Raw genomic sequence first — 24,626 nt, 5'->3', positions numbered from 1 at the left:
CACCTTAAAACGATATCTTATTGGGGAGAATAATAGTTTTTGTGGTTTGCTTTGGTCTCAAACCAGCTTAAAATAGTAACTTTTAAAAACGTATGCCATGGTCTACCAAAAAGTGGGGGCATGGACCCCCCCCCCCCCCCCCGTTGATGGGGCCCATGTCATTATTAGAAATCCCCCTCCCCTGGATTTCACCTTCTAAAACAAAAAAAGACCTTGACTTTTCTACCATAATAATACACGCCCTGGGATTTAAACCCTAGAATGTAGTCATTTCAATTATAACTTATATTTCTAATACCCCCCCCCCCACCGGGCAACCAAAACACCTTTTTATTTTTTTAGTAAATTGCAACTCGAATGTCAAACGTGCATAACAATATAAATCTTTGAATATTGTGTGTGAAAAGTACCTGTTCAACAATTTTGACGAGGAAGGGTGTATATGCACCACCAAAAACATAGGATAAATCTTTTGGTACTGGACCCTTGCTTGCTGCTTCTGGTGATTTTGGGATCTGTCAGATTTGAAAAAAAAATCAAACTTTTTTCAACAACTTAAAAAATTTGTAAGAAACTTTCGTAAAACTTATAGAAGGTGTTGTTATGGAAAAACGACGGGAAAATTTCTCCCAAGGTTAAATTTTGGCGGTTGCCAACAATGAAAAAATCAGTAAATCTTGTGCAATTTTTCAAATTCGAGAGATTAATTTAGCAATACTCACCAAGTTAAACTTCTTTCGTGATTTTGGAAACAGATTTCTTTTCTAAAGAATAAAGTAAAAAATTATTACTCATTTGGACTTGACAATAAATGGTTTCGGTTTTTTTACGACAAGTATAATATTTCTGAAATTTCTTAAAAATAAAATTCAATATTTGGTCAACTCTTTTTATGCCGATATTCTTTAGCGTTATTTTTTAGCCTTCGACAGTTTAAGGGCCGGCATAATATCAATCGGTGTAAAAATGGCTTAACCTTTGTGGTTTTTTCAACCTCAAGGCGAAATTAACTTTTAACAATTTTTACATGAATCATTTTGAATTAGTTGTTACTACAAGAGGAAGGAAGCTATTAATTATTATGCTATGTCAACAAAACTTCGCAAGGAGCCTCGATCTTCGAACAAAAAATTCAAAATTTTTGGATGCAAATCCTAGTCAATGTTCGCCGTCAATTTAGCGACTTTCATAAAGATTCGGCGTAATTTATGATCCTTATTGGTATTGCTTAGAAGTCGGGCGATAGCAAACAACCGACGCTTCAAAGTGTTTTGTCATGGTGAAAAAACTGTAGAACGATCTAGAGATAGAATAAATCTAAATTATTAACGAACTATCGAGCTATGAAGAGAACATTTTGCGCTTGGAATAAAGACTTAGAATTAGAAATTAGAAATTTGATATAGATGACATGCAGAAATTAAACCCAGAGACGGAAAAGTCTGCGGAGTTGAGGATCTCCGCAGAGTGAAATAAACAAACCGCGGTGAGCGGCGCATCCGGACGCGGATATCTTATGAACTTTTTGTATATATTTATTTGGATTTTATTCTTGGTATCGTGTTTTAATATTGAGTACTTATTATGAACTAAATTCGTGTCCAATCTGTTGAGCCTTGACCCAGGAACTATAAAGGGTACCAACCCGTCTCCTTACCTTCCAGCGGTAAGTCAGGCCGATATCTGGCAAAAACTTTTAAATATAAATTTTGTTGTCATTAGCTCGAGCATGGCCAGCTTCGAGCACCACGACAGTTTACATAGGGACGGTGTAAAAGGGCAACAAATAGAATGTTTAATACCCTTTCCTTCCATGTTCCTTGAACCACAATATTCATGATAAATAACCTCAAAGTAAGAATTAAAAGGTGTCCGGGTGTCAAAAATCTTAGGAGTGCAATTCCAAGTCTTATTGGTTTTATTCAATTGAAACTTTGGGTTTTCTGAAAAACGAGACAGCCACACCTAAAGTGATTTTATAGCGGATATGAATATATAAAATATCGCGACAAATTTTTCAGCTTCAATTCAATTTTAATAAAATAAATAAAAAAGGTCCCCTTCCAAATGAAGAATCATTTTTAATAATACAACGGGACTCTCTCTAAGGCTTTATGAATAAATGAAATAAGGGAGTTCATCAAAAGTGAAGATTTCCGATGAAGATATCATTCAATTCATCTTCAAAAGCTTCTAGTTTCCATTTATAGGCCATTTCACAGTTGAAAAGGATCATGGGTAATCAGGACTGATTACGCCTTTATAACAGCTTTCTGTTGGCTGAACACAATAATCTTCATAATTTTTCAAAACTTTGTACAAATAGTAAGTCGTCGTTGGCGCGCAGTGGTGATTGATTACCCATTACGCTTTGCGACTGTGAAATGGCATAGTCACCTATGTATGGCAAGATATTGGTCGTGCTTTCTAACGAAAAGGTTGATGAAAAAATGGTTGAATTTATTGTGCTGATGGATCTCATTGATGAGATAATCTAAAGATTTTGTTTTTATAAAATAAGAAAGATTTCGTTTGCTTACTCATCAATTTTTATTCACAAGCTTTTTCACATTGGATTGATACAGATGTGGAGCAAGATTTATCAGAAACATTTAAAGCCCTAAAGGTTAGGGAAAGTTTCAGCATCGAAAAGTTTTGATTTTGGAGTTTCCCATGACCACGCGCAACGGTTTAAAAAAAATAAAAGGTCTGATCCCATCCCTTGTATTGGGGTTTGTCGGGTTGTCGGTTTGTAAGCGCATTTGAATCCTGGGGATGTCGACACATCAAAGGACCACTACCTTAAGTTGATTATTTTTCGCATTGATGAAGAAGTTAAGTAAAGTCAATGCGAAAAATAATCGAAAGGGATCAGTTCTCTTTTTTTTCAAAACCGTTGCGCGCGGTCATGCAAAACTCCATAATTCCATTTGGAAATTGAGAATCCAAAATTTTTGTGTGGAAACTTTTTTAACCAATTTTCCTAGTGTTTTTAGCTAAAACTTTTGATGTTAAATTATGGCGAGGACTAATTTTCGCAAAAATGTCCAAAATCCGCAGGAATCACGAACATTTATCCACACCAAATTCAATCCACTTAAGGTAGCCTATTGATGAAGACCTATTGATCAAAGATTCAGGACGACCGCAAATCCACCAGCGGAAAATCAGGTTGAATTTGCAATTAAATTGCTTAACAATGACGTCATTTTTGAAATGAAAATCGTTTTGTCAGTGACTTATCAGTTTCACAAAAAGAGACATTTTTTGAAATTTCACAATTGATTATACTTGGTGATAAATAGAGTCTTATCACAGACAGATGAAAGATGTAGTTTTGGGAGATAAAGTATATGTATTACGTTAAAGATTGGCGGCGAGATGAAATAAAACTAAACCGAAGAAAAAAAAGCTAATTTAAAACATTCATAAAATGAAGAAAATGTCCATATACGGACAATGTAATTGAAGCACGAAGTCATCGCCGAAACGATGTTTTTTTCAGATTACTGAAAGATCTTGCTACTTTTAGATACCTTTAGATATCTATGCAGTTTGAAAGGCTGAAAGACAAAACCGGTCATTTCTTTTGTCCATATACTTGAGAAAAAATAATCAGCGAAATCATTAATATTGGCCTTCTCTGGCTGGGTGGAGGTTGATTCTGCTGACGTTTGTCAGTGTATAAAACCCATGTCAAAAGTAACAAATAATTATTTAAAGTACTGAGAATGAGATGTTCTATTCTATATCCACACAGGGGGCGGGAGAACCAATGAAGTAGCTCGAAGGGCTGGAATCGAATCTTTAGCCTTTCTCAGGCAAGAAAAAGTGAAGCCTTAAAATATGCGCCGTATTTTTGACGACGGATTGAATCTAGCAATTCTTTTGTTTTCGAGTGATATTTTTTTCTTCAAAATTCAGCGGTTAAGTGTTGGTTTCAATCTGTCATTTGTGTAAAAACCAGGCGGGTTGCGCTAGGCCGCGCAACTTTGGTAGGATTTGTTGGCTTCAAATCCTACCAAGGAGATTCGATTCTAGCCCTTCGGGTTTATACTTCATTGGAGCTTTTCAAGCCAAAGAAAGTTCTAGAAAGTGTGCGGATATCACCTGGAAAAATGGTGAAATTTGCAAAAAAAAAACCTGGATAAAGGAATCTTTTGTTCTTGTAAAAAATTTTCTTTTAAAGTTGGTGAGCTAAAATGATTTTTTTCACCCATTAGGAAATTTTCAAAAAAACATTTTATAATCTCCTTGAAACTTTAATTTCATAAACGAGTTTAAAAATAACCCCTTGAAAAAGAAACATGGGATGATGATGCTTTGTCATCCAGGTCCCTGAAAAAAAAACATTTCAAATTTTAAAAACCACTATGAAAAATGCAAAGATTTTCCTTAAACCTCTTGAATTTCTTCTTAAAGACCCATTTGAAAATGTTAGTCCAGCCCCCTTGTATGAATATGAAATGGAATGACCCAATGTTTTGTTCCCCGCTACGAATAGGTCGGTGTCAAGTAATTTCAAAAGTAATTTCGAGGCAAAGACCATGTTCGCAAGCGACGGTTCCGTTTCGCTCCGAAACGAAATGAAGCCATTCTATTGATTTCGTTTCGGAGCGAAACGCATGACCCCCGGCGAGCCATCTTGAGTGAGGGGGCCAACATTTTGGAACGATGTCTAATTGGGAAGAACAATAGTTTTTGTGGTTTAATTTGGTCTCAAACCAGCTTAAAATAGTAACTCTTAAAAACGTATGACATGGTCTACCAAACCCCCCCCCCCCCCCGTTGACGGGGCCCATGAAACGGAACCGTCACGTGCAAATATGGTCAAAGTCTTTACTTGGCTTCCTTAAAATTCAAAATCAGAATGAAGATTTAACATAATTCTAATAAATATTTGTCACGTGACAGTTTATATATCTTCTCGTTATTAAAAAAAGTCCTCTTCAAAGATTTTTAATCAAAAATTTTCATCAAGGTAGATTATATGGAGTAGACAAATTATTTAATGAAAACTTTTTGCGGACTTTTCATATGATGTTTTTTTGGGTCAATATGGCGAATCTTTTTATTAAAAATGAACTCTTCATCCGTTATCAAAGGTTGAGATGAAATGTTGTAAGCTCAGTTAAGAACCTTTAAACTTTTTTTTTAATGAAAAACTAAAGTTATGAAAAGGGAATCGAAAATAGGCTAGAAATCTTGAAATCAAAAGCAGAGGTCCTTTTGGCTTTTGAAAAAACGGGCCATATTTCAAAAGTAATTAGTTTTATCACAGATTTGCTTTCAATAGGATAAACATTCATTTTGTTAAGCAGAAAGATCTGAAGTAGGTGTTTCCACAGATCTATAAATCACGAAGGGCTAGATGTCGTGCTTTAAGTCATCGCAGGCAAAAAAAAATGAATATCGCAAAAAAATATTGCTGCTATTGTTTTCGGAAACCCGCGAAGCTTCTGATTGGTCAAGCGGTGAAATTTTATTGTAATGTCACGTGACATAAGTAGGATTTCCTACCTAAACCACGGCACACTTTTTAGCCAAAGAACGACATCTAGCCCTTCGTGCTTTATAAATCTGAAGTTGGTGTGTCCATTAGTAAAATGATTTGGAGTATAGAATTTGTAGTAAGTCGAAGTTGCGGTTCATGTTACAACAAATGCAATATCATATTATTATTATGTAGAGTAGAGGGTGCTGTATGAAACTAAAATTTGCACTTGTCGCGAAAAATATTTACTAAAGTTAAAATGATAACAAGTCTCAATTTACTAAATAGAATGAAAAGTTTTGTCTTGTAAAATCTTCTAGTTTCAGACGGATCTTTTTCTAGTTTCACGTAAAGTGAAAAGCAGTGTGACAGAGCTAATATGGTTTTGTTTCGCAAGGTAGAGTAGATTATTATTTTTCGAGAAAGACCCGGGGGAATAGCGTACTAAGATTGTAGAAAATCTGATAGAATTCGGGCTATGAAAACGGGGCAGAATGATTAGGAAGTAACACTTAGGAGAGAGTGCTACAGAAACATTTTCTGTGAACTTCTACAGGGACAGTTTGCTGAATCTTATATCCCCTGAGGAAATTTCGGAAATTTCCCAGTATATTACACACAGGCGCCACCCATGACCAAGCTTTGCTTTTTAGTGTTACTAACACTTCTAGTAAGAGTTTTATTTTATCATTTTAATGAGAGGCACATCGCTACCAGCAATGAAAGGAATTTTATATTTGAAAATTTCCTAAACCTAAATAATTTTAATCGAGAGAAATGACCCAATAAATATTAGTACAACCTAGTAAAGACTATTTTTAGAAATTTCACAGGTTTGCTATATATGATAATATGCGATAATATCACCTTGCTTAAAAGAAGATGATTCCAATACGGAAAACTCGTCTTACAAGTTACTTGATACATTCATTCTACAACTACACATTTTTTTATAAGAACATCCACAATTTTTGAAGCTTTCGGATGTTCCTAACTTTTTGGGTTTTAAGCCTAAAAATATTCCTAAAATGCTCTTCCTACTGAAGATCGAAAACTTGTTGGATAGTATTGGAATCACTTTACATTCACAATTTACTTCAATTGTAGCATTGCTCACAAAATAATGATCTCCATATGTTTAAAATATTTAAGGAACAGAAAGTTAGAGTTGAATTTGCACACATTTACAAAAGGCTAAACAGAAAGATGACAAAATGTTGACGAAATAACATATTCAAATAAACATTTTCTGTAGCCCATACTTATACACAAGTTACATACTTAGCAAATCCAATCTTAGCAGCTTAGTAAAAAAGGAATTCGATAAAGAACTTTGAGGCTGAAATTTTCTGGAAAAATAAGGAACTCCAGGCTCCTAGGCAAGTTAACGTCCCTTGTAAAAAAACATGTATAAATAAACATTATCATCGAACTAGGATGTTGTAGAACAGACAAGTTCCGTATACATTTTTTTATATCACGGTTTAAAAAAGGGAGAGTACCCTGAATATTTGCAAACACTGTTCTAAAATATTGTGACAAGTTGATTTCGATTTCAGCTTAAGATTTTGAATAAGGAAATACTAAACTGAAAAAAGTATTGATGTCTGTTAATTAAACAACCGTAAACATCGTCAGAATTCTTATGTCCCCCCGGGGGTCAACTCTTGAAAAATGTCATATTCATGATATGCAACAGTCTCTTCTAACATTGCATTGTTTGCAAATCAATTGACGTATTGTTATTGACTGATTTTACGTCACTTACAACTAATCAGTTATTGGGTATATGGTGTGATTGTCAAGACATTGCAGTATGCATATCATAAATTCTCCAGATTGTATTCTATACACGCTTTTTTATAAGAATGGTGTAAATCCATTTTATCATGGATATTCTTAACTTTTTTGGGAAAATCATCCTAAAATAATTCTTACAGCATTCTTAGGTTAATATCCTAATTCAGACTAGATTTAACATTAAGTACATACGTCTCAAGCAAGATGGGGGTAATGGAAGATTTCTAATTGAAAATGCTCTAAAAATAACATTCTTTATAGCTTGAGTAGCTGATGGTGATTATTCTTAGCATATTCTTAATTTTTTGGCCATTTTCATCATGGACATTCTTATAAAGTGTATTCTTAGGGAAAAAACACGTATTAAAAATCCAAATTATTTAAAGTTGGTTACGGGTTGTAGGTCGTGGTTTCAGAATAAATACCCACCTTCCTGTTGTGATATTTTCTTATTATTTATTGTGGTTTTTCTAACGGTCTACAGATGAATGATGCCCATTTTAGAAGAAGAGCGTGATTCAAGAAAATCAATATTATCCAATAATCAATCAAAGTTTTAGTGAATAAGGAGAAAAAATAAATGAAAAATTTTGTTCAAACTTAACGTGATTCAGAATGGATTGATGTGTCAGTTTAACAAAGGATTCGTCAAAATATTTCTGATAATTCTATGTTCTGATAAATTTATTAAGCCTTACGCCAACTTGACTTGCAGAGAGGGGACCCCTTATTCGAGTATAGTTAGTGTTGTGCGCAGATTTGTAATACTTGCGCAGATTTGTAATACCTGCGCAGATTTGTAATACTTTCTGCGCAGATTTGTAATACCTGCGCAGATTTGTAATAAATTTTGCGCAAATTTGTAATACTTGAGCTGCGCAGAAATGTAATACTTCTCTGCGCAGATTTGTAATTTGGAATTTAGATTTTTACTTCGAGGACATATGTTTTCCACGAAGAAAAGTTTCGAAAAAAAGACTTAGAAAATAATCAGAAAATCACACAAAGGTTGTATATCTTTAGTATGAACATTAACTTTATAAGAAACGAATCAATATATTTTAATCTAATGAAAATTGGCTTTTGGCAGTTGGTTCTTTCAATACAAACATGGATTGGGAATAATTTTAAGCAATTTCATTTTTCTTATAAGCATCAACTTTATAAGAAATGAATCAATATCTTTCAATCTAATGGAAATTGGCTTTCGGCAGTTGGTTTTTTCAATACAAACATGGATTGGGAATAATTTTAAGCAATTTCATTTTTCTTATAAGCATCAACTTTATAAGAAACGAATCAATATCTTTCAATCTAATGGAAATTGGCTTTCGGCAGTTGGTTCTTTCAATACAAACATGGGATTTTGAATACAATTTCAATACCTTAAGGGAACTTATTTTGGCGGGAACTAATTTTGGCGAGCGGCGAAAATCTTAAAAAAAATTAATTTTGGCGGGAACTTATTTTGGCGAATAGTGAATTTTTTTAATTTTGGCGGGAACTAATTTTGGCGAATGACAGCGTAAATCTGTTCTATTTTGCCTTATTTTGAGCAATTTTGATGAATTTCAGGGTTATTTAGGCAAGGAAACAAAAAATTTAATTTTGGCGGGAACTTATTTTGGCGAGTGAGCAAAATATTTAATTTTGGCGGGAACTAATTTTGGCGAATTTAGCCTAAATTCGCCAAATTCGCCAAAATTAGTTCCCGCCAAAATAAGTTCCCTTAAGGTATTTTCATTTTTCCTATAAGAATCAACTTTATAAGAAACGAATCAATATATTTTAATCTAATGGAAATTGTTCCAATCATTTTTTTTTTTTTCATCTTTATGTATTTTTTCTATCTAACAACAACAAAAAAACATACCAAAGCTTCAACCATCAAACTCTTTTTGAAAGAAAGTTAACTCAAAATAATTTCACTTGAGATATCATGCTGGAATGTAATGCAGGTGCTATGAAAGGTTATAAAATAAATCCAGTCAGAGGGGACAGGTTTCCTAGCTAGGTAGAAGGTGGTTTTAGAGCAAATCAATATTTTCTTATCATATCATCTTATAAATTGTTCATCAATTTTGGTACTACCTCTTGAAATGATAAAATGTTGACAAAAATATTTTCATATCATTAATTGTTTTTTCATAACGAAGTGCTTATAAAAATAAATACGTCCACGTTATTCTCCGTAACTTGTTTACTTTGAAATAAACAGTTACCGACAAGAAATAATATTTATTTTACGAGTTATTGGTTAGTTTCTTATAAAAGCAGTTCTTATAAAAAATAAGTATGTTCATGTTATTCTTCGTACCTTGTTTACTTCGAAATAAACAATTACCAACAAGAAATAATTTTTTTATTTTACAAGTTATTGATTAGTTTCTTATAAAAGCAGTTCTTATAAAAAATGTACATGTTCATGTTATTCTTCGCACCTTGTTTACTTCGAAATAAACAATTACCAACAAGAAATAATTTTTATTTTACAAGTTATTGATTAGTTTCTTATAAAAGCAGTTCTTGTAAAAAATGTACATGTTCATGTTATTCTTCGCACCTTGTTTACTTTGAAATAAACAGTTACCGACAAGAAATAATTTTCATTTTACGAGTACTGGTTAGTTTCTTATAAAAGCAGTTCTTATAAAAAATAAGTATGTTCATGTTATTCTTCGTACCTTGTTTACTTCGAAATAAACAATTACCAACAAGAAATAATTTTTTTATTTTACAAGTTATTGATTAGTTTCTTATAAAAGCAGTTCTTATAAAAAATGTACATGTTCATGTTATTCTTCGCACCTTGTTTACTTCGAAATAAACAATTACCAACAAGAAATAATTTTTATTTTACAAGTTATTGATTAGTTTCTTATAAAAGCAGTTCTTGTAAAAAATGTACATGTTCATGTTATTCTTCGCACCTTGTTTACTTTGAAATAAACAGTTATCGACAAGAAATAATTTTCATTTTACGAGTACTGGTTAGTTTCTTATAAAAGCAGTTCTTATAAAAAATTATGTCCGCGCTATTCTCATAAACAATTTTTATATTACCAGATAAATTTCTTATGAAAGCACTGCTTAGAAAAGAAATATTAATTGATTATTTATTCGATGTGCTCAATAATCACAACTTTATTTGGGTATTATTTTTAACACATTTTGTTCGCAGAATAGAATTTGGTTACCAATGAAAATATCAATTACAAATTACAAATCTGCGCAGAGAAGTATTACATTTCTGCGCAGCTCAAGTATTATAAATTTGCGCAAAGTTTATTACAAATCTGCGCAGGTATTACAAATCTGCGCAGGTATTACAAATCTGCGCAAGTATTACAAATCTGCGCACAACAGTTAGTCCCAAATTTACAAATTTATAAGATGTGTTTCCGACAGGGTCGACTTTTGGTTACTTTTGAGAATTCTTAGGGTGGAAATTTGAATTTTTTTCAACTTTTAGTCTAATCTCAAAATATTTTTTCCAAACGGGGAAATTTCTAGATTTTTCGTTATGACAGGGTCCCAAATTTACCAAACATTCATATCTAACAGGGTCCAGCGGCGCATCCCTGTCGGCCGTCAAGGTCATTGGCCACCCTCTTGGGGAGCCTTTAACCTTTTTGTAGCGCTAGTTATGTCTGATGCTTATGGACTCTTTCTTTATCCTTCAAGAAATCTTCAAGATTCAGGTGGACTTCGCCTAAAATTTGACGAACGCCGTACAATAGTTCATTTCAGGGCCGGCATAAAAAAGGCCAAGATTTTGCAATTTTTACCTAAAAGCGGCGTTAATTTTCGATCATTATTTCTCATTGTTTTACTCCATATCTAAGACCTCACGAAAATCAGTGATTTTGAATGGAATTTTCAACAATTTACTACCGAAAAATGACATAATGTAAATTTTAAACATCATTTTTGCAAATTTTGGCGTTAGTAACGGCCCTTATTGGCGTAAGCCCAAAATTAGACTGTGGCTTAATAAGGGCCGGCATAAAAAGGGCCGATAAGGTAGTTCATAAAAAAGGCTTATCAGTCCCGATTATCATCTATTCATTTTGACCGTGACATAGAAGACATTTTGTAATACTGAATGCGACAGTTTGATACATTTAATCTCATATGCGTGATTAAAAGCTCCGTCCAAAAAAAACAAAAAAAAACTAATCCCGTTGCGTAAGGTTCTCATTGATGAAATCAGATTTCCTCATTGTTAGATATAAATATTGTATGATTCGAAAACTCATACGTAAATATAGCAAGACTACGTCTAGGTTGTTCAGATTACTTTGAAGGATTGTCAAAGCAAAAGTAAATGATTGTGCAGTTACAGGTATAGGTTATAAGAGAGTGTTCAAAAACCTCCTTCATTGCAAGTAATGTTTCTTATAAATATGAATTTCAAGTTCAAGTGGGACATTTATTCGGGCGGGTTGAATAAAACTAGTGTCACTGAATGGATTAATTAACTGCTATAATCTATTCAGGTCACGCAACAGGTTTGTCTTGCATACATAATCTTCTAGTTTAAGTGGAACATTTATCCATGCGGGGTGAATATAACTAAACTACAGGTTCAGGGCGGAAAAAATCTTATATGATGCCACTTAATGGGTTAACTAACTACTATAATCTTTTCAGGTGATAAAACGACAAAGAAAACATAAAAAATCAAACCGAAAACTCAAGTGAAAGCAAAAGAAGAATGTCAAACATGACAGACGAAAAATCAACTTTCAATTCAACAAGCATAACTATAAAAGCATTCGGAATTATATTTTACACTATCGTAATGGTCATACATGGCATAGGATTGATATCACTGTGTTTCATCAAAACTTCGAAACGTTTAAGCCCTCAACAACGTTTGTACCTCATCAATTTATCAGTAATCGAGCTAGGTTTCTGCTTCAGTGGTATAATCGTCCGCGCGTCACACCTAGCGGGCACAAATACGTTGAATTACTACATTGCTATAATGACAGGTTGTGGATTAGGTCTGTGGTATTTTCTAGTGATGGTTTTGCTAACTGTTGATCGCTTTCTTGCTGTTTATCTAGACATTCATTACGACAGAAAATGGCCGTACTCGCGAAACAAAATACTTCTAGCTTTGGTGTTTATTATTATAGTAAGTGTGACATTGTTTCTGTTTACAATTAATCCACATGCAGCCAATCTAGTTTATATTTTAGAAGTCTATGCATGGCCAATTGCGCATGCGCTTTTGATCATTGTTGTTGGTTTCACGTACGGATATTTGTGTCAGAAAATCCGGTTTTACCGTAAAGAGGCGAAGAGGCACCAAGACTCGTTAAAAAAGAATATGATAGAACTAGAAACAGAAGTCAGCGAACAGAACAATCACAAACTGACGGTAAATTATGACAACGAGTCGGAAAAATTATCACATTTTAAAAGGATCTCGAACTCATTCCGACGTAGTAAACTGATATGTAGCAATTTCAACAGAGCCAAGAAACGTTTTTATTTACCTAATCTATTGATCGCTAGTTTCCTTTTATTTTGGACACTACCTGATCTGATTTATTTCGGTTGCCGGCTGAATGGTGCTCCGCTTAAAGGGCGATCGATGCTGACTGATGGAATTGTTTCGCTTGTTTATATTTTGGGATTGTTTTGTGATGCGGTTATTTACATTTTTGCAGTACCCGAGGTCAGGCGACTGATCAGTAGAACTCTTCGATTTCACAAATATTAAACTTAGAACGAGATTTTTTTTCAACCTATTGAAGAAGATTACAGTGAATTTGTTGACTTAAAACAATTTGTTTACATGTTCGATGCTACAATTATAATATATTTTTTGTTATCGCAAGCAGAATGTATAGTGGAAAGTATTCATGTTTTTATTGTATAAACATATTAAATGGTATCTTTCACGAGACGCTTACATAAAATCTATTAAGCAAAAACTTTTACTCATTTTTTCACAGAGCCCTTCTTGTTTCGAACCTGAGAGGTTACAACCCAACATCACACCGAGATTCAAACGTGGGTATCCCAGTATTTCGGACTTTAAACATTTTGTTTTTAAATAACAGTGAATCGTTTGCTTGCTAATCAATTTTATTTTACATGAAGCTTTTTCGCATTGAATTGACACAGATGTGGAGCAAGATTGGTCAAAAAAAGGGAAATTTTTTGTTTATTCAGCACAATATAACAATAGATAGACACTATCTGATATGAAACGGGGACACTTATATGTAAAAATACAAAACCTTTAAGAAAGGCCCTAAGAGCACCTTACGTCCTGTACCACTAAAGAGGAGGAAAAGCACCTTCGCAAATTTTGCACTAGATTTCCAGGCAATCGTAACCCTTTGAGGGAGGAAATGTTCGGGTTTTAGTGACCACTATTGAAAGTGTGCACCCTCCTGGGTTCAGAATCGAGTAAAAGTATAAAAAATATTGTGTTTTCTTACATCATTTGTCTCATTGATTAGACCAGCTTCTTTGAACTTCTTGAACGATGTCATATGGTGAAATCCAAAGCTCTACAAATGGAAGTACGGAACACAATACTTACTAAGGACTAATAATAAACTAAAGTTACACAAGAATTCAATTCAATCAAACTGACGGAAAGTGAATATCTTTAAATACCAAATTTTTATAGCCAACGAACTTATTTAGACGACAAATACTTTTGAGCGATGATAAATTTTTGTCGACGACTATTTTCCACCATATGATTCTTGGTTTTTGGACCAATTAAATAATTTAGCGCTTCTTTTTCCATTTTTGTGCTATACTACAAAAACAAAGGATTGCCAAAGAAACTAGAGAAGACAGTTCCGTTTCAAAATGACAACTTTTTTGTCGAAAAATATTTTCTGCCAGCGAATTAATTATTTCACCGACGATCTTTCTATCGATAAGGTATTATCAATATAAATTGCATTGTATTTGATTTAAATTTAATGGCAGAATGCCTTATGAACTACGATTATAATATGCAATCACGTGAAAAGTATTAAAAATAATCAATTTTGAAGAAATTGGCACCCCTTCGAGAGTGTGATTAACGATGAATTGCTCTCTTTGAAAGCACGCCAAATAAGAAAAAATAACCAATCGTGCGATTATATAATGTATATGTTAAAGTTGCTTACATGTAAAAATTGTGTCCGCAAACTTTTGTATGTTTTTGAATCGATACCTTTAGAAAAAGAAAGAAATTTAGTTTCACTAATCTATTGTCCATCGGTAATACTGTTAGAGCAGTAGCGTTTTGAGATGCAGTTTGTATAGAAAATTTGTTGAAAATAAACTCAAAATAGCCATCAGGTTAAGGAAGAAGTATTTAGACCTTATTTTAAGATAAAATTTGTTGAATCATTATGACGAAACATCACAAGAATTTAATGTACCTCCTTTGCAAACTGAAAGCAAGCTCATCATTCTTAAGCAGTTCAGATAGGGGCTCTAAAATAGAAGAAAATATTAATTAGGGACAACAAGAAATTGGCAGCCTTCAAAGGCGTAACGTATGCATAGCGTCAGTCCAGGTTCAGCCCACCAGGCTAAAAAAGAGCCCCCCTTAAAATTTAGGTCCATCAAATCGTTGAGCAATCAAGGGCAGCCCCCATCCCACAGCCTAAATAATTTATCATATTGTAATATTCAAGAGAAGAACGATTTCTGCCCTTTTGTCATTCTCAAGATCATAATTGTTTTTGGAGTGGATTAAGCCTATTACTTACTTGAGTAAAAAATCCTGGCTTAGTAAATCAGTTAGGAAAAAAATTCTGTACTCATTACAAGAAATTTGAGTGAAAAAGAGGGATGAAGGGGTTGGGCGCAGTTGAAACACAATAGAAGGATCACCCTCTCCCTTCAAAGGAATGAGTAGTGTTTACATGCTGTTTTTTTATGATTATATTGAAATATCAAGACTTTTTAATTACATGCATGTAGAGTCATTATACAGCGTGCCTTGCAGAATCAAGACATTTTTCAATTCTTAATAAACAAAATAAAACTTCAAGTTTTAGGACAACAAAATAACAAAAAAAGTGAGATTCAATAAAAATAACTTACTTGTCTCTGTATACATGTTTCAACAAAATTCAACGAATCTTTATATTGCGTGTCCTCAAACATTGCTTAAAAGAAGAATGTGAAAAAACCATAACCTATCGATGACAAAAACATCAGAATTTCGTCATGATATAGTGCAGTTGACTCTCTCTCTAATTCGATCTTTAAGGGATCGAGAATTTTCCTCTGATCATAGAGAGACTTTAACACTACATTCAGCAAGGACATCAAATTTTGAGTTCGAATTACAGAAAGATTCGAATTATAGAGTTTCGAAATAGAGTTGTTTAAGTATTGTTTGTCAAGAATTTCTGTAATGTGATTTATGTAACAGAATAGAACGTTTGCTTCCATAATGGCGGAACTTATGTAACTTACCAAACATGAAAAACCTCTATACCACAAGGAGTTTGTGTTCGGGATTACAAAGTTGAAATAACTTTTAAAAGAGTGTTTTCATATATTTGATGTCATTTAACCACGACGTTCTAAATCTAGAACACCAAGGCCATTAGCGTTTAATACATCAGTGTTATATCTAGGTAAACAAATACCTTGCTCGATAGCCAATACATCTTCAAAGCTTCCCTCCGTTTTCTTATTCATGATGGCCTCACATGCACCAATGTCTGACAAAAAGAATGGAATTCTAATTTAGATAATGTTTTAATTTATTCTAAAAATGATACTTTTATACTTCGCAATCTACCTTATCTACCTTAACCCGCGAAATACGATTTTTTCCAATTTTATCGAAAAATTAGAAAAATCCCTAGGAAAATGAAAATAATTTTTCCAAAAAAGGACAAAACCGCAAAAATTAAAACCCACGAAATGCAATTTTCCGTTTTTTATTTTTGACCGCGAATATTAGTTCCCGCAAAAATGATTCCAATAAGGTAGAAAAGCTTCAGTTGCAAACAGCCGTGCTTATACCACAAGTTCCCCAGTACAAACAAAGTTTTCATTAAACTTGGATTTCTTACGTAGTGCTAATGATTTGTGTTGTGATTTCAACTCTTTCAAATCTTCCGAAACAAATTGCTTGAAATCCGACACCGAAGATAAATTATCTTTTTTCTGAAAAAGGAAAAAAAAACATTTTTGATCTTTTCCAGTCAAACAATAACCAAAGAAGATGACGTTAAAAGTGGGTTGAACTTTGCGCTTCTAAAATAATATATTTGTTTTTATCCATGAGGAGCTTCACGTGATAAAAATTGGTTTCATCCTGAATGTCCTAATCATTGATTTAAAGCACCAAAGGGGCTAGAGAAGAATTTCAACACTCCTCAAGCAAGAAAAAGCGAAGTCTTAAGATTTACGCCTCATTTAGAATAGGGAATTGAATCTAGCACTTTCGTTTTCACGTTTTCACACGGCATATTTTTCGAAATCTGACGATATAATTTACTTTCAATCTGGCGTTTGTGGGAAAAACACGCAGGTTACGCGTTTAGGATGGGTAATAAGTGGCTTCATTTATCACCCACATGTTTCGTGTCTAGCCTTTCTTCTGGCTTGGAAGTCAATGGTTCTAATCCTATAAAACCATTGGGAATAAAGCTAACGCAAAAGCAAAGCGAAGCAAAAATGAAATATAATTGCATGGAAATCATACATCATATCCACTCTGTAATTGTCTTGCTTTTGAACTCAACAGGGGAAACACTCCTGTGATATGCATCCCTCGAATCTCAGCGAAAACCTAAGAATATTCAATAAAGTATATGAAATAAAATATTATGCGAAAAATAAGAGCAAATGAGATTTCTTTCTTTTCTAGCAAATTTCATCTCATTTTGAGCCTTCAGCCTCCCCATTTTTACACTAATTGTTCCACCGTTTTGGGGGAGGGGGGAATTGATTTATTGTTTCCTACAGAGTAAAATTCTACCCTAAGGGATAAGGGATAACAAGAAAACAACTAAAGGGTAAAAGACGCACAGTGTTTCAAATAATGAATTAGGTACAAAACAATCGAAAATTCTCGGAAGCTTCATTATACAAATTTAAGGGCTCTGATCATAGTGAAAAATCAATTTCAGAATTTGAAGATAAAACCTTATGTTTTCGCTTCTTTGATATGTTTAAGAACAAACTGCTTTTGAAAAAATGAATTTAAGTAATTACATCATGAGTAATTAAAAAAGGAATAAGTGTGGCATGGACCTTAAAATAAAACGTCATAACGACGCTATTCATATACTTTTCACAAAAAAAGCCTAATCTTCTTGGGGAAATCATTTTATTGTTTCAAACTTTTTTTAAGTTAATGACAAATAATTTCTTTATTTAGATTTTTTCGGAAAAATTTTCTATTTGGATACATCCCAAGTTATAGCTGTTTTCGTATGGAAATTTAGTAAAGAAAATTCCAAAATGTTTGATTTTTACCGAGATTAGGGCTTTGAAAGGTGAAATACTCTTTTCGAAAAACTCTTCGTTTTCTTCTTCATTTAATTTTTTCATTTCAATTTTTCGATTTTTAAATTCTAAAAAGGTAGGTTTTTTAACAGGACATATAAAAAAAGTTATACATTAATCTTTTTAAAATGCAGAAATTGCCATTTAAAGTTGGTGTAAAAATGTCCAGAGCCCATAAAACAGACTTGATATATGCAAGATAAGATTTAACTGCCAATTTCAAGCGGGACCGAATTTCCGGCTAGTTAAAAAATGAGCTTCGGAAAATTAGCAAGTTTTCCTAAACACGAACTGTTTTCCAAACAAAAGCCTCTAGAAAAACTCTTTGCCATTGTCAGCCGGCTATCCCGGAAGAAATGGCGGGAATAACCCGGAAAAACAAGTGGAATCCTACTCCGGAAAGTGGAACCTTATCCAGAACGACGGCATCAGTCATAAATTCGTTATTTCCTACCGAGAAAGCAAAAATTTAGACTCACTCGGGAATAGACCTTTTCATAAATTACGTCACGAACAACACTTGCCTTGTTTTGAAATTATTGCCATGGTGATTAACTCCCAGTTTTATAAAAACAACTTTCAATTCATAAAAAAATTATTTCATGTCTCAAGGGACATAATCACCATAGTAATTGTTTGGATACGAGGCAAGTGAAAAGTTTGACAAAATTTTCTTTCTTACCTTATCCGTAGAATTCAAGCTCAAAGTTAAAGGTGCATCTTGGCTTGTGACGTTCTTCTCGAATTTAACAACACCTAAAACGTGAATGCTTTAGTTTTAAAAAGATCATCTCTGGGCGCAATGAACCTTGAGAAATCAGGGCTGATTCAACCAAATATCGACTTGCCTTTTTTATAGTAAAAAAAATAATCGGAAAATATTTATCTATTAGATCCTGTTCCCAAAAGATTGTTCACCGTAACCGCGAATTATATGAGGTTTGAACGGAGACAATATTGAATTGAGAACCACTTCTTAGAAGCAAACCTCTAAAATAAAAACATGAAAAGCACGCACCCGTTTTGATGCCAAAACATTCTGCAATAAGACCTTCATAAGTCAATTGTGATGCCAAAACTGTTGGAAAATCCAGATCTAAAGAACAATTAAAAATCTCTCAGTAACATTTTAAAATAAAAGCTTGAAAAAACCCCTGTCTCACAGCTCCGGTGGAACATTTTCCTCAGTGGGGATAAAAATTCTTATTGAAGTCTCAATGGGGAAAGAAATTTTATTGTTCCAAGGTTCCAAAAATCCAGTGGGGATGGTTTTGGAGTGCAATTTTTAAACATTGGATATCGAATGGGGATGAAATCAAGTCAATTTGTTTGCACACTTTGTAAGATCAGGGAAGTGGTGGTGTCAAAAAGCCAACTTGCACATTTAATTTCAAAAGATTCCCCTAGCCCCGATATATGGCTGTCATTAAGTCTGTGAAACGTTACAATTATATAACCTTTCGCTATCGTATTATCTTTCACCTAAATAGCAAAGGAAGAAAGTTTCAGATAGGGAGCTTTTTTTCGCCTAGAGAATATCCTGACAGGGCCTGGAGCTGAAATGTCATTTTTGTGACACAGAAACTCTAATGTATTCTCAACCTAGAATATATAATGGAGTAAACGAAACCGATAAAAAAATAAAAACGTACGTACTTCTATCCAACATTATCATGGATCCAATTTCAGGACCACCGGGTGGATTGTAATCTCGATCCTCCTTCATCTTCCACAAGTCATGTATCCTCTGAGAAAAAAAAAGACCAAAAAATGTTGCATTGAAAGCCAATCACATATCATATTCTTTTACACTCTAGATAGGCTAACTGCTCACAGATTTAAAGTCCACCATGTTTTTTTCTATTTTACTAGACGATCCTATCGTCTACACAAGATCACTAAAAAGGGAATAGTTTAGGAGAGGCGTGATAAATTCGGGTGGAGTAAGCAGTGGCGGAAATGTTTACAGTGTAGACGATACCAATTTGGCACAAAAGCAAAAAACTGAAAAAAGCCGTGGACTTGCCTTTGCGTATTATTGACGATTCGGTTCGGCCATTTTCAAAACATTCGAAAACGCACAGCATCAACTTTTACTTTTCTACACTGGCTGAAGGAATTTCTTGCATGAAATTCTTTTCTTTATGGGTTTATTTTGTAGCTCAAATTTAGAATGTTAGTTTGCAATTTATTTGCAACAAGTATTTAAATTTTAAGAGCCATGCTTCATATGTTTAACATACTTTGACTTCAGAAATAATCACCACAAAGACTAACAGGTTTGTTGTTAGTTTGTTGTTAATATATACTTCCAACCTTCATTTTTCTTTTTAACTAATTTAACTCAAAGACACCACACTTGCTGTACATTTAGTATCATTTTACACATTTCCCTTCTGATAAAAACAGCTTTTTACCTTCTTTTCAATACTCCCTATTTTTGTTTTGTTAGAAATTCTACAAGTTACTAATTTTTAACTTTTATATTTTTTATATTTGACATGTTCAGTAGTATAGAATCATAATTACAGCCACAGGAAATCATTTTGAAGTTTTTAATTTTTGTTTGTCTGGAAGATGGTATCAATTTGAAGGTAGACTATGTGAGAGCACTATTCAGATTGACTTTAGATCTGGTGTGTAAACTCTCTGTACAGACTGGAAGAAATTTGCAAAGAAAAAATGCCCAAAAGGTACCCCAATCAAAATCTTGTTTTTTCAGCAAAGGGCGACAACAGTCTGACAGTTTCTTTTTTCAAACAGCCAAATTTCTTGTTAAAAAATTGCTAAAATTGGCATAATTTTGGAATTTTTTTACATGATATAGACATTCCTTTGCCACACAATTCACCAAATTTTGTTTGAGATATTTATTCAATCTGAAGTTATTTATAAAAAAATATAAGTCAAAAAAATCATATATATGAAATATTTTAATTCCCGCAACCCAAGATTATGCTAAAAAAAAATTTGTCGCTGAATGTCTTGACCTGTAGTAGAATAGTAAAGGAATAACAATTGCTTGAGAATGTATAAGTACAATTTTTACATCTTACCCTAAACAAGTAGAAAACAACAAATTAATCACTTATATAGAAAAATTTCTCAAAAATTAAATAAATAGGTTCAATGTACGGGTAGCGCATGATTTCACAGCTTGCATTTGGCAGTACCATTTTTTATTGTTTTGAATGGTTTTATTCTTCATATAACGTACAGAACAATTTTCCAACCACGTTCTACTGGTTCAATTTCACAAATTTCACAAATTACATAAAATAACATGAAATAATTTTATAAAAAGGTATATAAGCAGTAGGGAAACTTATTACCAAAACCTTTTTGGTGATTTCACAAAAACATTTTTGGTGAACTCTTGATATGCACCATTGTCTATTCCACAGCTGATTGGTTGAAAGTGACGTATTGACTTATTTTACGTCACTTACAACGAATCACATATTGGGTACGTGATGTAATGTCAGAAGACCTTGGAATGGCACATATCATGAATTTGCAGTGAAAAGGTGCAATTCATGAAAATTTCGACCTTTCACACCGTGAATTTGCCAAAAATTTATGGTGACTTTTAAACGTTTGATTTTTCATGTACTCGTACATCTGGAATTAACTGAATATAAACTATGTTCTGGTTCAATTAATTGCCCCTACCTAACCTAAGAACACCCTCTGTTTACTTTTCGAGAAAAATCTCAAAAAAGCCTGTTATATATGTCCAGTGAAGTGGCAATTTGAACACCCAATAAATAAGAAGAATTAGAATTTGTAACACCAGTTCTAAAAGGTTCTATTCCTAGAAACTTGGGGAAATAGATTAGAAACAAACATGAAAAAATGGAACATGAAGGAAAGTATTTTCAATCAAAAATCAAAAAGTAGTTTCAAGGAATGGAAAGAATGGAAAACATACCTTGCCTGATTAAAATGGAATCTTGAGGGGAAAGTCAGTCAGGTTGTTGTTCATATTCAAAAAGATTTTTCCAAAAGCAAATCTTGAGGAATCTAATCCCTACTGACACACTAAAGACTTATATACTGTACACAAAAATTCATGCATAAAAAAGACTAATAAAAGTAGAAATAATTGTTCTCCACCATGAAAATAAATCTCATAAAAACAATCTGAGTGAAATTTCATCAGCCATCTTTCTCAAACGTTTAGCTGTTTGCACTGTTTGCACTCAGTTCGAACAAAAAACGCAAACGTGCTTTAAGCCATCACAGGCAAAAAAGAATTGAATTTCGGAAAAATTATTGTTGCTATTGTTTTCGAAAACCCGCAAAGCTTCTGATTGGTCAAGCGCTGAAATTCTATTGTAATGTCACGTGACCAAGGTAGGATTTCCTACCTAACAACCACCTCACACTTTCCAGCCGAAGCACGACATCTAGCCCTTTGGGCTTTATAAATCTATGGTCCTACATACAGGTAGATTGCCAGATCCAGGCAAGTAGTTACAGATCAGTGAATCAATCTATACATATAATAGGAAGCTGTTTGCTGATCTTGCAAGATCAAATGGAAAAGATTTACTTGATTCATCATCAAAAATCTAGAAATCTAATTCTTTTCAATTCTGATTCAATATTTTTATCATTGAAGCGTTCTAAATTGATGGTCTTCTCTGTAACATTGAGAAATTCTATTGTCAATGATAGAAGAATCAACTGATCTAACGCGCGCTTTTTGGCTTCTATCATTCGCTTTAAAACTGCGCATTTTTGCAGGCTCATCATTTTTTTTCATAAAGATTCATAACTCAATTCAAATATCGTTAACCTGCATACTTTAATGTCAGATGATTGAAAAGAAGTGCAATGTGACAAAAAATAATTATCACTTTTCTTATAGCTGTTGGTGAAAATCATTCAGGGATTAAAAAAACTTTTGATGACAAAACGATACAACAATGCAGTTCCGATTTGATAGCTCAAAATTCAATACACGTGGCCTTCGAATTCATTCGGTGTTTAGATACCGTGTAATTTGCAGGAGTAAAATATTAAATCTCTAGAGCCTTTTGATTGGATAAAAAATTAATATGCGTAATTTTCGACCAATCTGAATTTATCATTTTTCATGTACTGAAAACTACATAAAGTAAAAACAGAGCAGTACACTTTTTTATAAGACCAAACTATATAAGAATATAAGAACATAAGGTTTCGATGGCCAAAATATTAAGAACAAGCTAAGAACTTTTCATGGCTTTGTAGACTCTAAGACATCCGATTTCTTAGGAAATAGACAAAAATACTTTCTAAATGATGAAAATAAGAACATTATGTTAAAAACAATTTTTAGGCTTACAACTCAAAAAGTAAGAACATCCGATGGCTTCAAAATTTTTGGAAGTTATTAAAAAAAGGCTGACTCGTACAAACTGATTCTAAATACTGTACTCGATTTAAAAACATTTAAAAAAGAGAATTACCATCGAGTTCAAGCCTATCAGATGTGCTTTGGGAATCGTTCCAAATGTTCCTTGTATGGATGATAAAGCTCTGGCTATTGAATGATACCATGTTGTATCGTTGTCCTAGAGATAAAAAATAATGAATACAAGACCGCCCTATTGTAAAGCTTTCCGATAATTTTCAATCATTTTCCACCTAATTCTCATTATTTGAAACAATTCTATCTCTTATCCCTGGGAAAAGGGTTGAATTCTACCAATATTCATTTTTAATACTTTTAAGGACTACAGCGAAAAAACACTTTTATTGCATATTATTATGTGAATATGGTAGTTATATTTTTGAAACTGAAATTATCATTCTAAAAAAAGAGACCCAGCAAATCTTGAGTTGTAAGTCATCAGTCGGAGTCTTGAAGTCTGAGTCTTGTCGGTAAACAAAAAAGTGTTCGTTAAAACGATTATATATAAAATTTTGAAATATATTAGCTGAAACACTCTACAAACCTTGGAAAAGTTATCTATTATAAGTGCATTTCAAGAGTGCATACTGCATAAGACCCAGAAAAGGTTTAATCTTACCAGGAAAAACTGTTTGAAATAGAGCGGCATTTCCATTGTTACCACATCTGTATCAAGTCTTATCAAATCCAAATTGAATTCTTCTACAGTTAGATCTAAAAAAGTGAGAAAGATAGCGTTTATATTTTTGTCGAGGGTTTGACAAGGCTGAAAAGGCTTATAATATCCATCCTTATATATTATAGGATGCTTATATCCCAAGCCGAGTTTAGGGAAAATTATGAAAATACCAGCCAAAAAAGCCAAAATCAGGAGAATACATGTTTCGTAGTCTCGAGGTAATACTTAATAAATTATCCTGAACTTTTCCCCATATCTGAACCTAGATATGCTTATAAAGTGCAATGCTCACAATTAAAAACAAGATGTATGCACTTCCAAACAGAACAAGTGATACTTTTATGGACCTACCTGGTTATGCATTTAACACATAAGTATATAATTGATATCTACGTGAGCGTGAGCATTAAACAATCATTCAGAGCACAAATAGTGACGATCTAATATAATTAGTCATTTGTTTCTTATAAAAAAAACGTTTAGAAATCAAAAGTTCATGCTGTTGAAATATTCTTTCATATTCAAGACTTCGTGAGCAAAAAAACATCTATCTCATCAAAAAATTGAGTAATTTGGCTGAGAACATTGATGTATGCTTATTAATAGTGATTCTTATAGATAAAGACGTGTTTTTTGAGCTGAAAAATTTGTTTTTTACAAATATCTGCTTGAACCATCTTTTACCTACTTTCCTGCAAAAAAATCAGAAAAAAACAATGATCCAATATTTCAAAGTCCAAAAATCC

General features: G+C 33.1%; 1 protein-coding gene across 1 annotated transcript in view; it reads right to left on the bottom strand.

Moving 5' to 3' along the window:
- The window catches only part of LOC136815310 (vacuolar protein sorting-associated protein 33B-like), a 35,020-nt gene extending 11,109 nt beyond the window's left edge, over positions 1–23,911 (bottom strand). Inside the window, exons 1-14 of the mRNA XM_067071751.1 lie at positions 23,821–23,911; positions 23,257–23,361; positions 19,457–19,547; positions 18,819–18,896; positions 18,483–18,556; positions 16,995–17,081; positions 16,360–16,453; positions 15,928–16,002; positions 15,374–15,438; positions 14,704–14,758; positions 14,446–14,492; positions 13,756–13,827; positions 723–764; positions 411–515 (exon numbers count right to left, since the gene is read on the bottom strand). Of these exons, the coding sequence (XP_066927852.1) occupies positions 411–515; positions 723–764; positions 13,756–13,827; positions 14,446–14,492; positions 14,704–14,758; positions 15,374–15,438; positions 15,928–16,002; positions 16,360–16,453; positions 16,995–17,081; positions 18,483–18,556; positions 18,819–18,896; positions 19,457–19,547; positions 23,257–23,361; positions 23,821–23,856 (1,026 nt within the window). The 5' untranslated portion in view covers positions 23,857–23,911. The remainder of the gene's footprint in view (positions 1–410; positions 516–722; positions 765–13,755; positions 13,828–14,445; positions 14,493–14,703; positions 14,759–15,373; positions 15,439–15,927; positions 16,003–16,359; positions 16,454–16,994; positions 17,082–18,482; positions 18,557–18,818; positions 18,897–19,456; positions 19,548–23,256; positions 23,362–23,820) is intronic.
- Positions 23,912–24,626: the final 715 nt, after the last annotated feature.

This window comes from Clytia hemisphaerica, unplaced genomic scaffold (genome assembly GCF_902728285.1).
Source record: "Clytia hemisphaerica strain Z4C2 unplaced genomic scaffold, Clytia hemisphaerica genome assembly, whole genome shotgun sequence".
NCBI lineage: Eukaryota > Metazoa > Cnidaria > Hydrozoa > Leptothecata > Clytiidae > Clytia > Clytia hemisphaerica.
The sequence above is the reverse complement of the archived record's forward strand: the minus strand, read 5'-3'. Positions and strand labels throughout refer to the sequence as shown.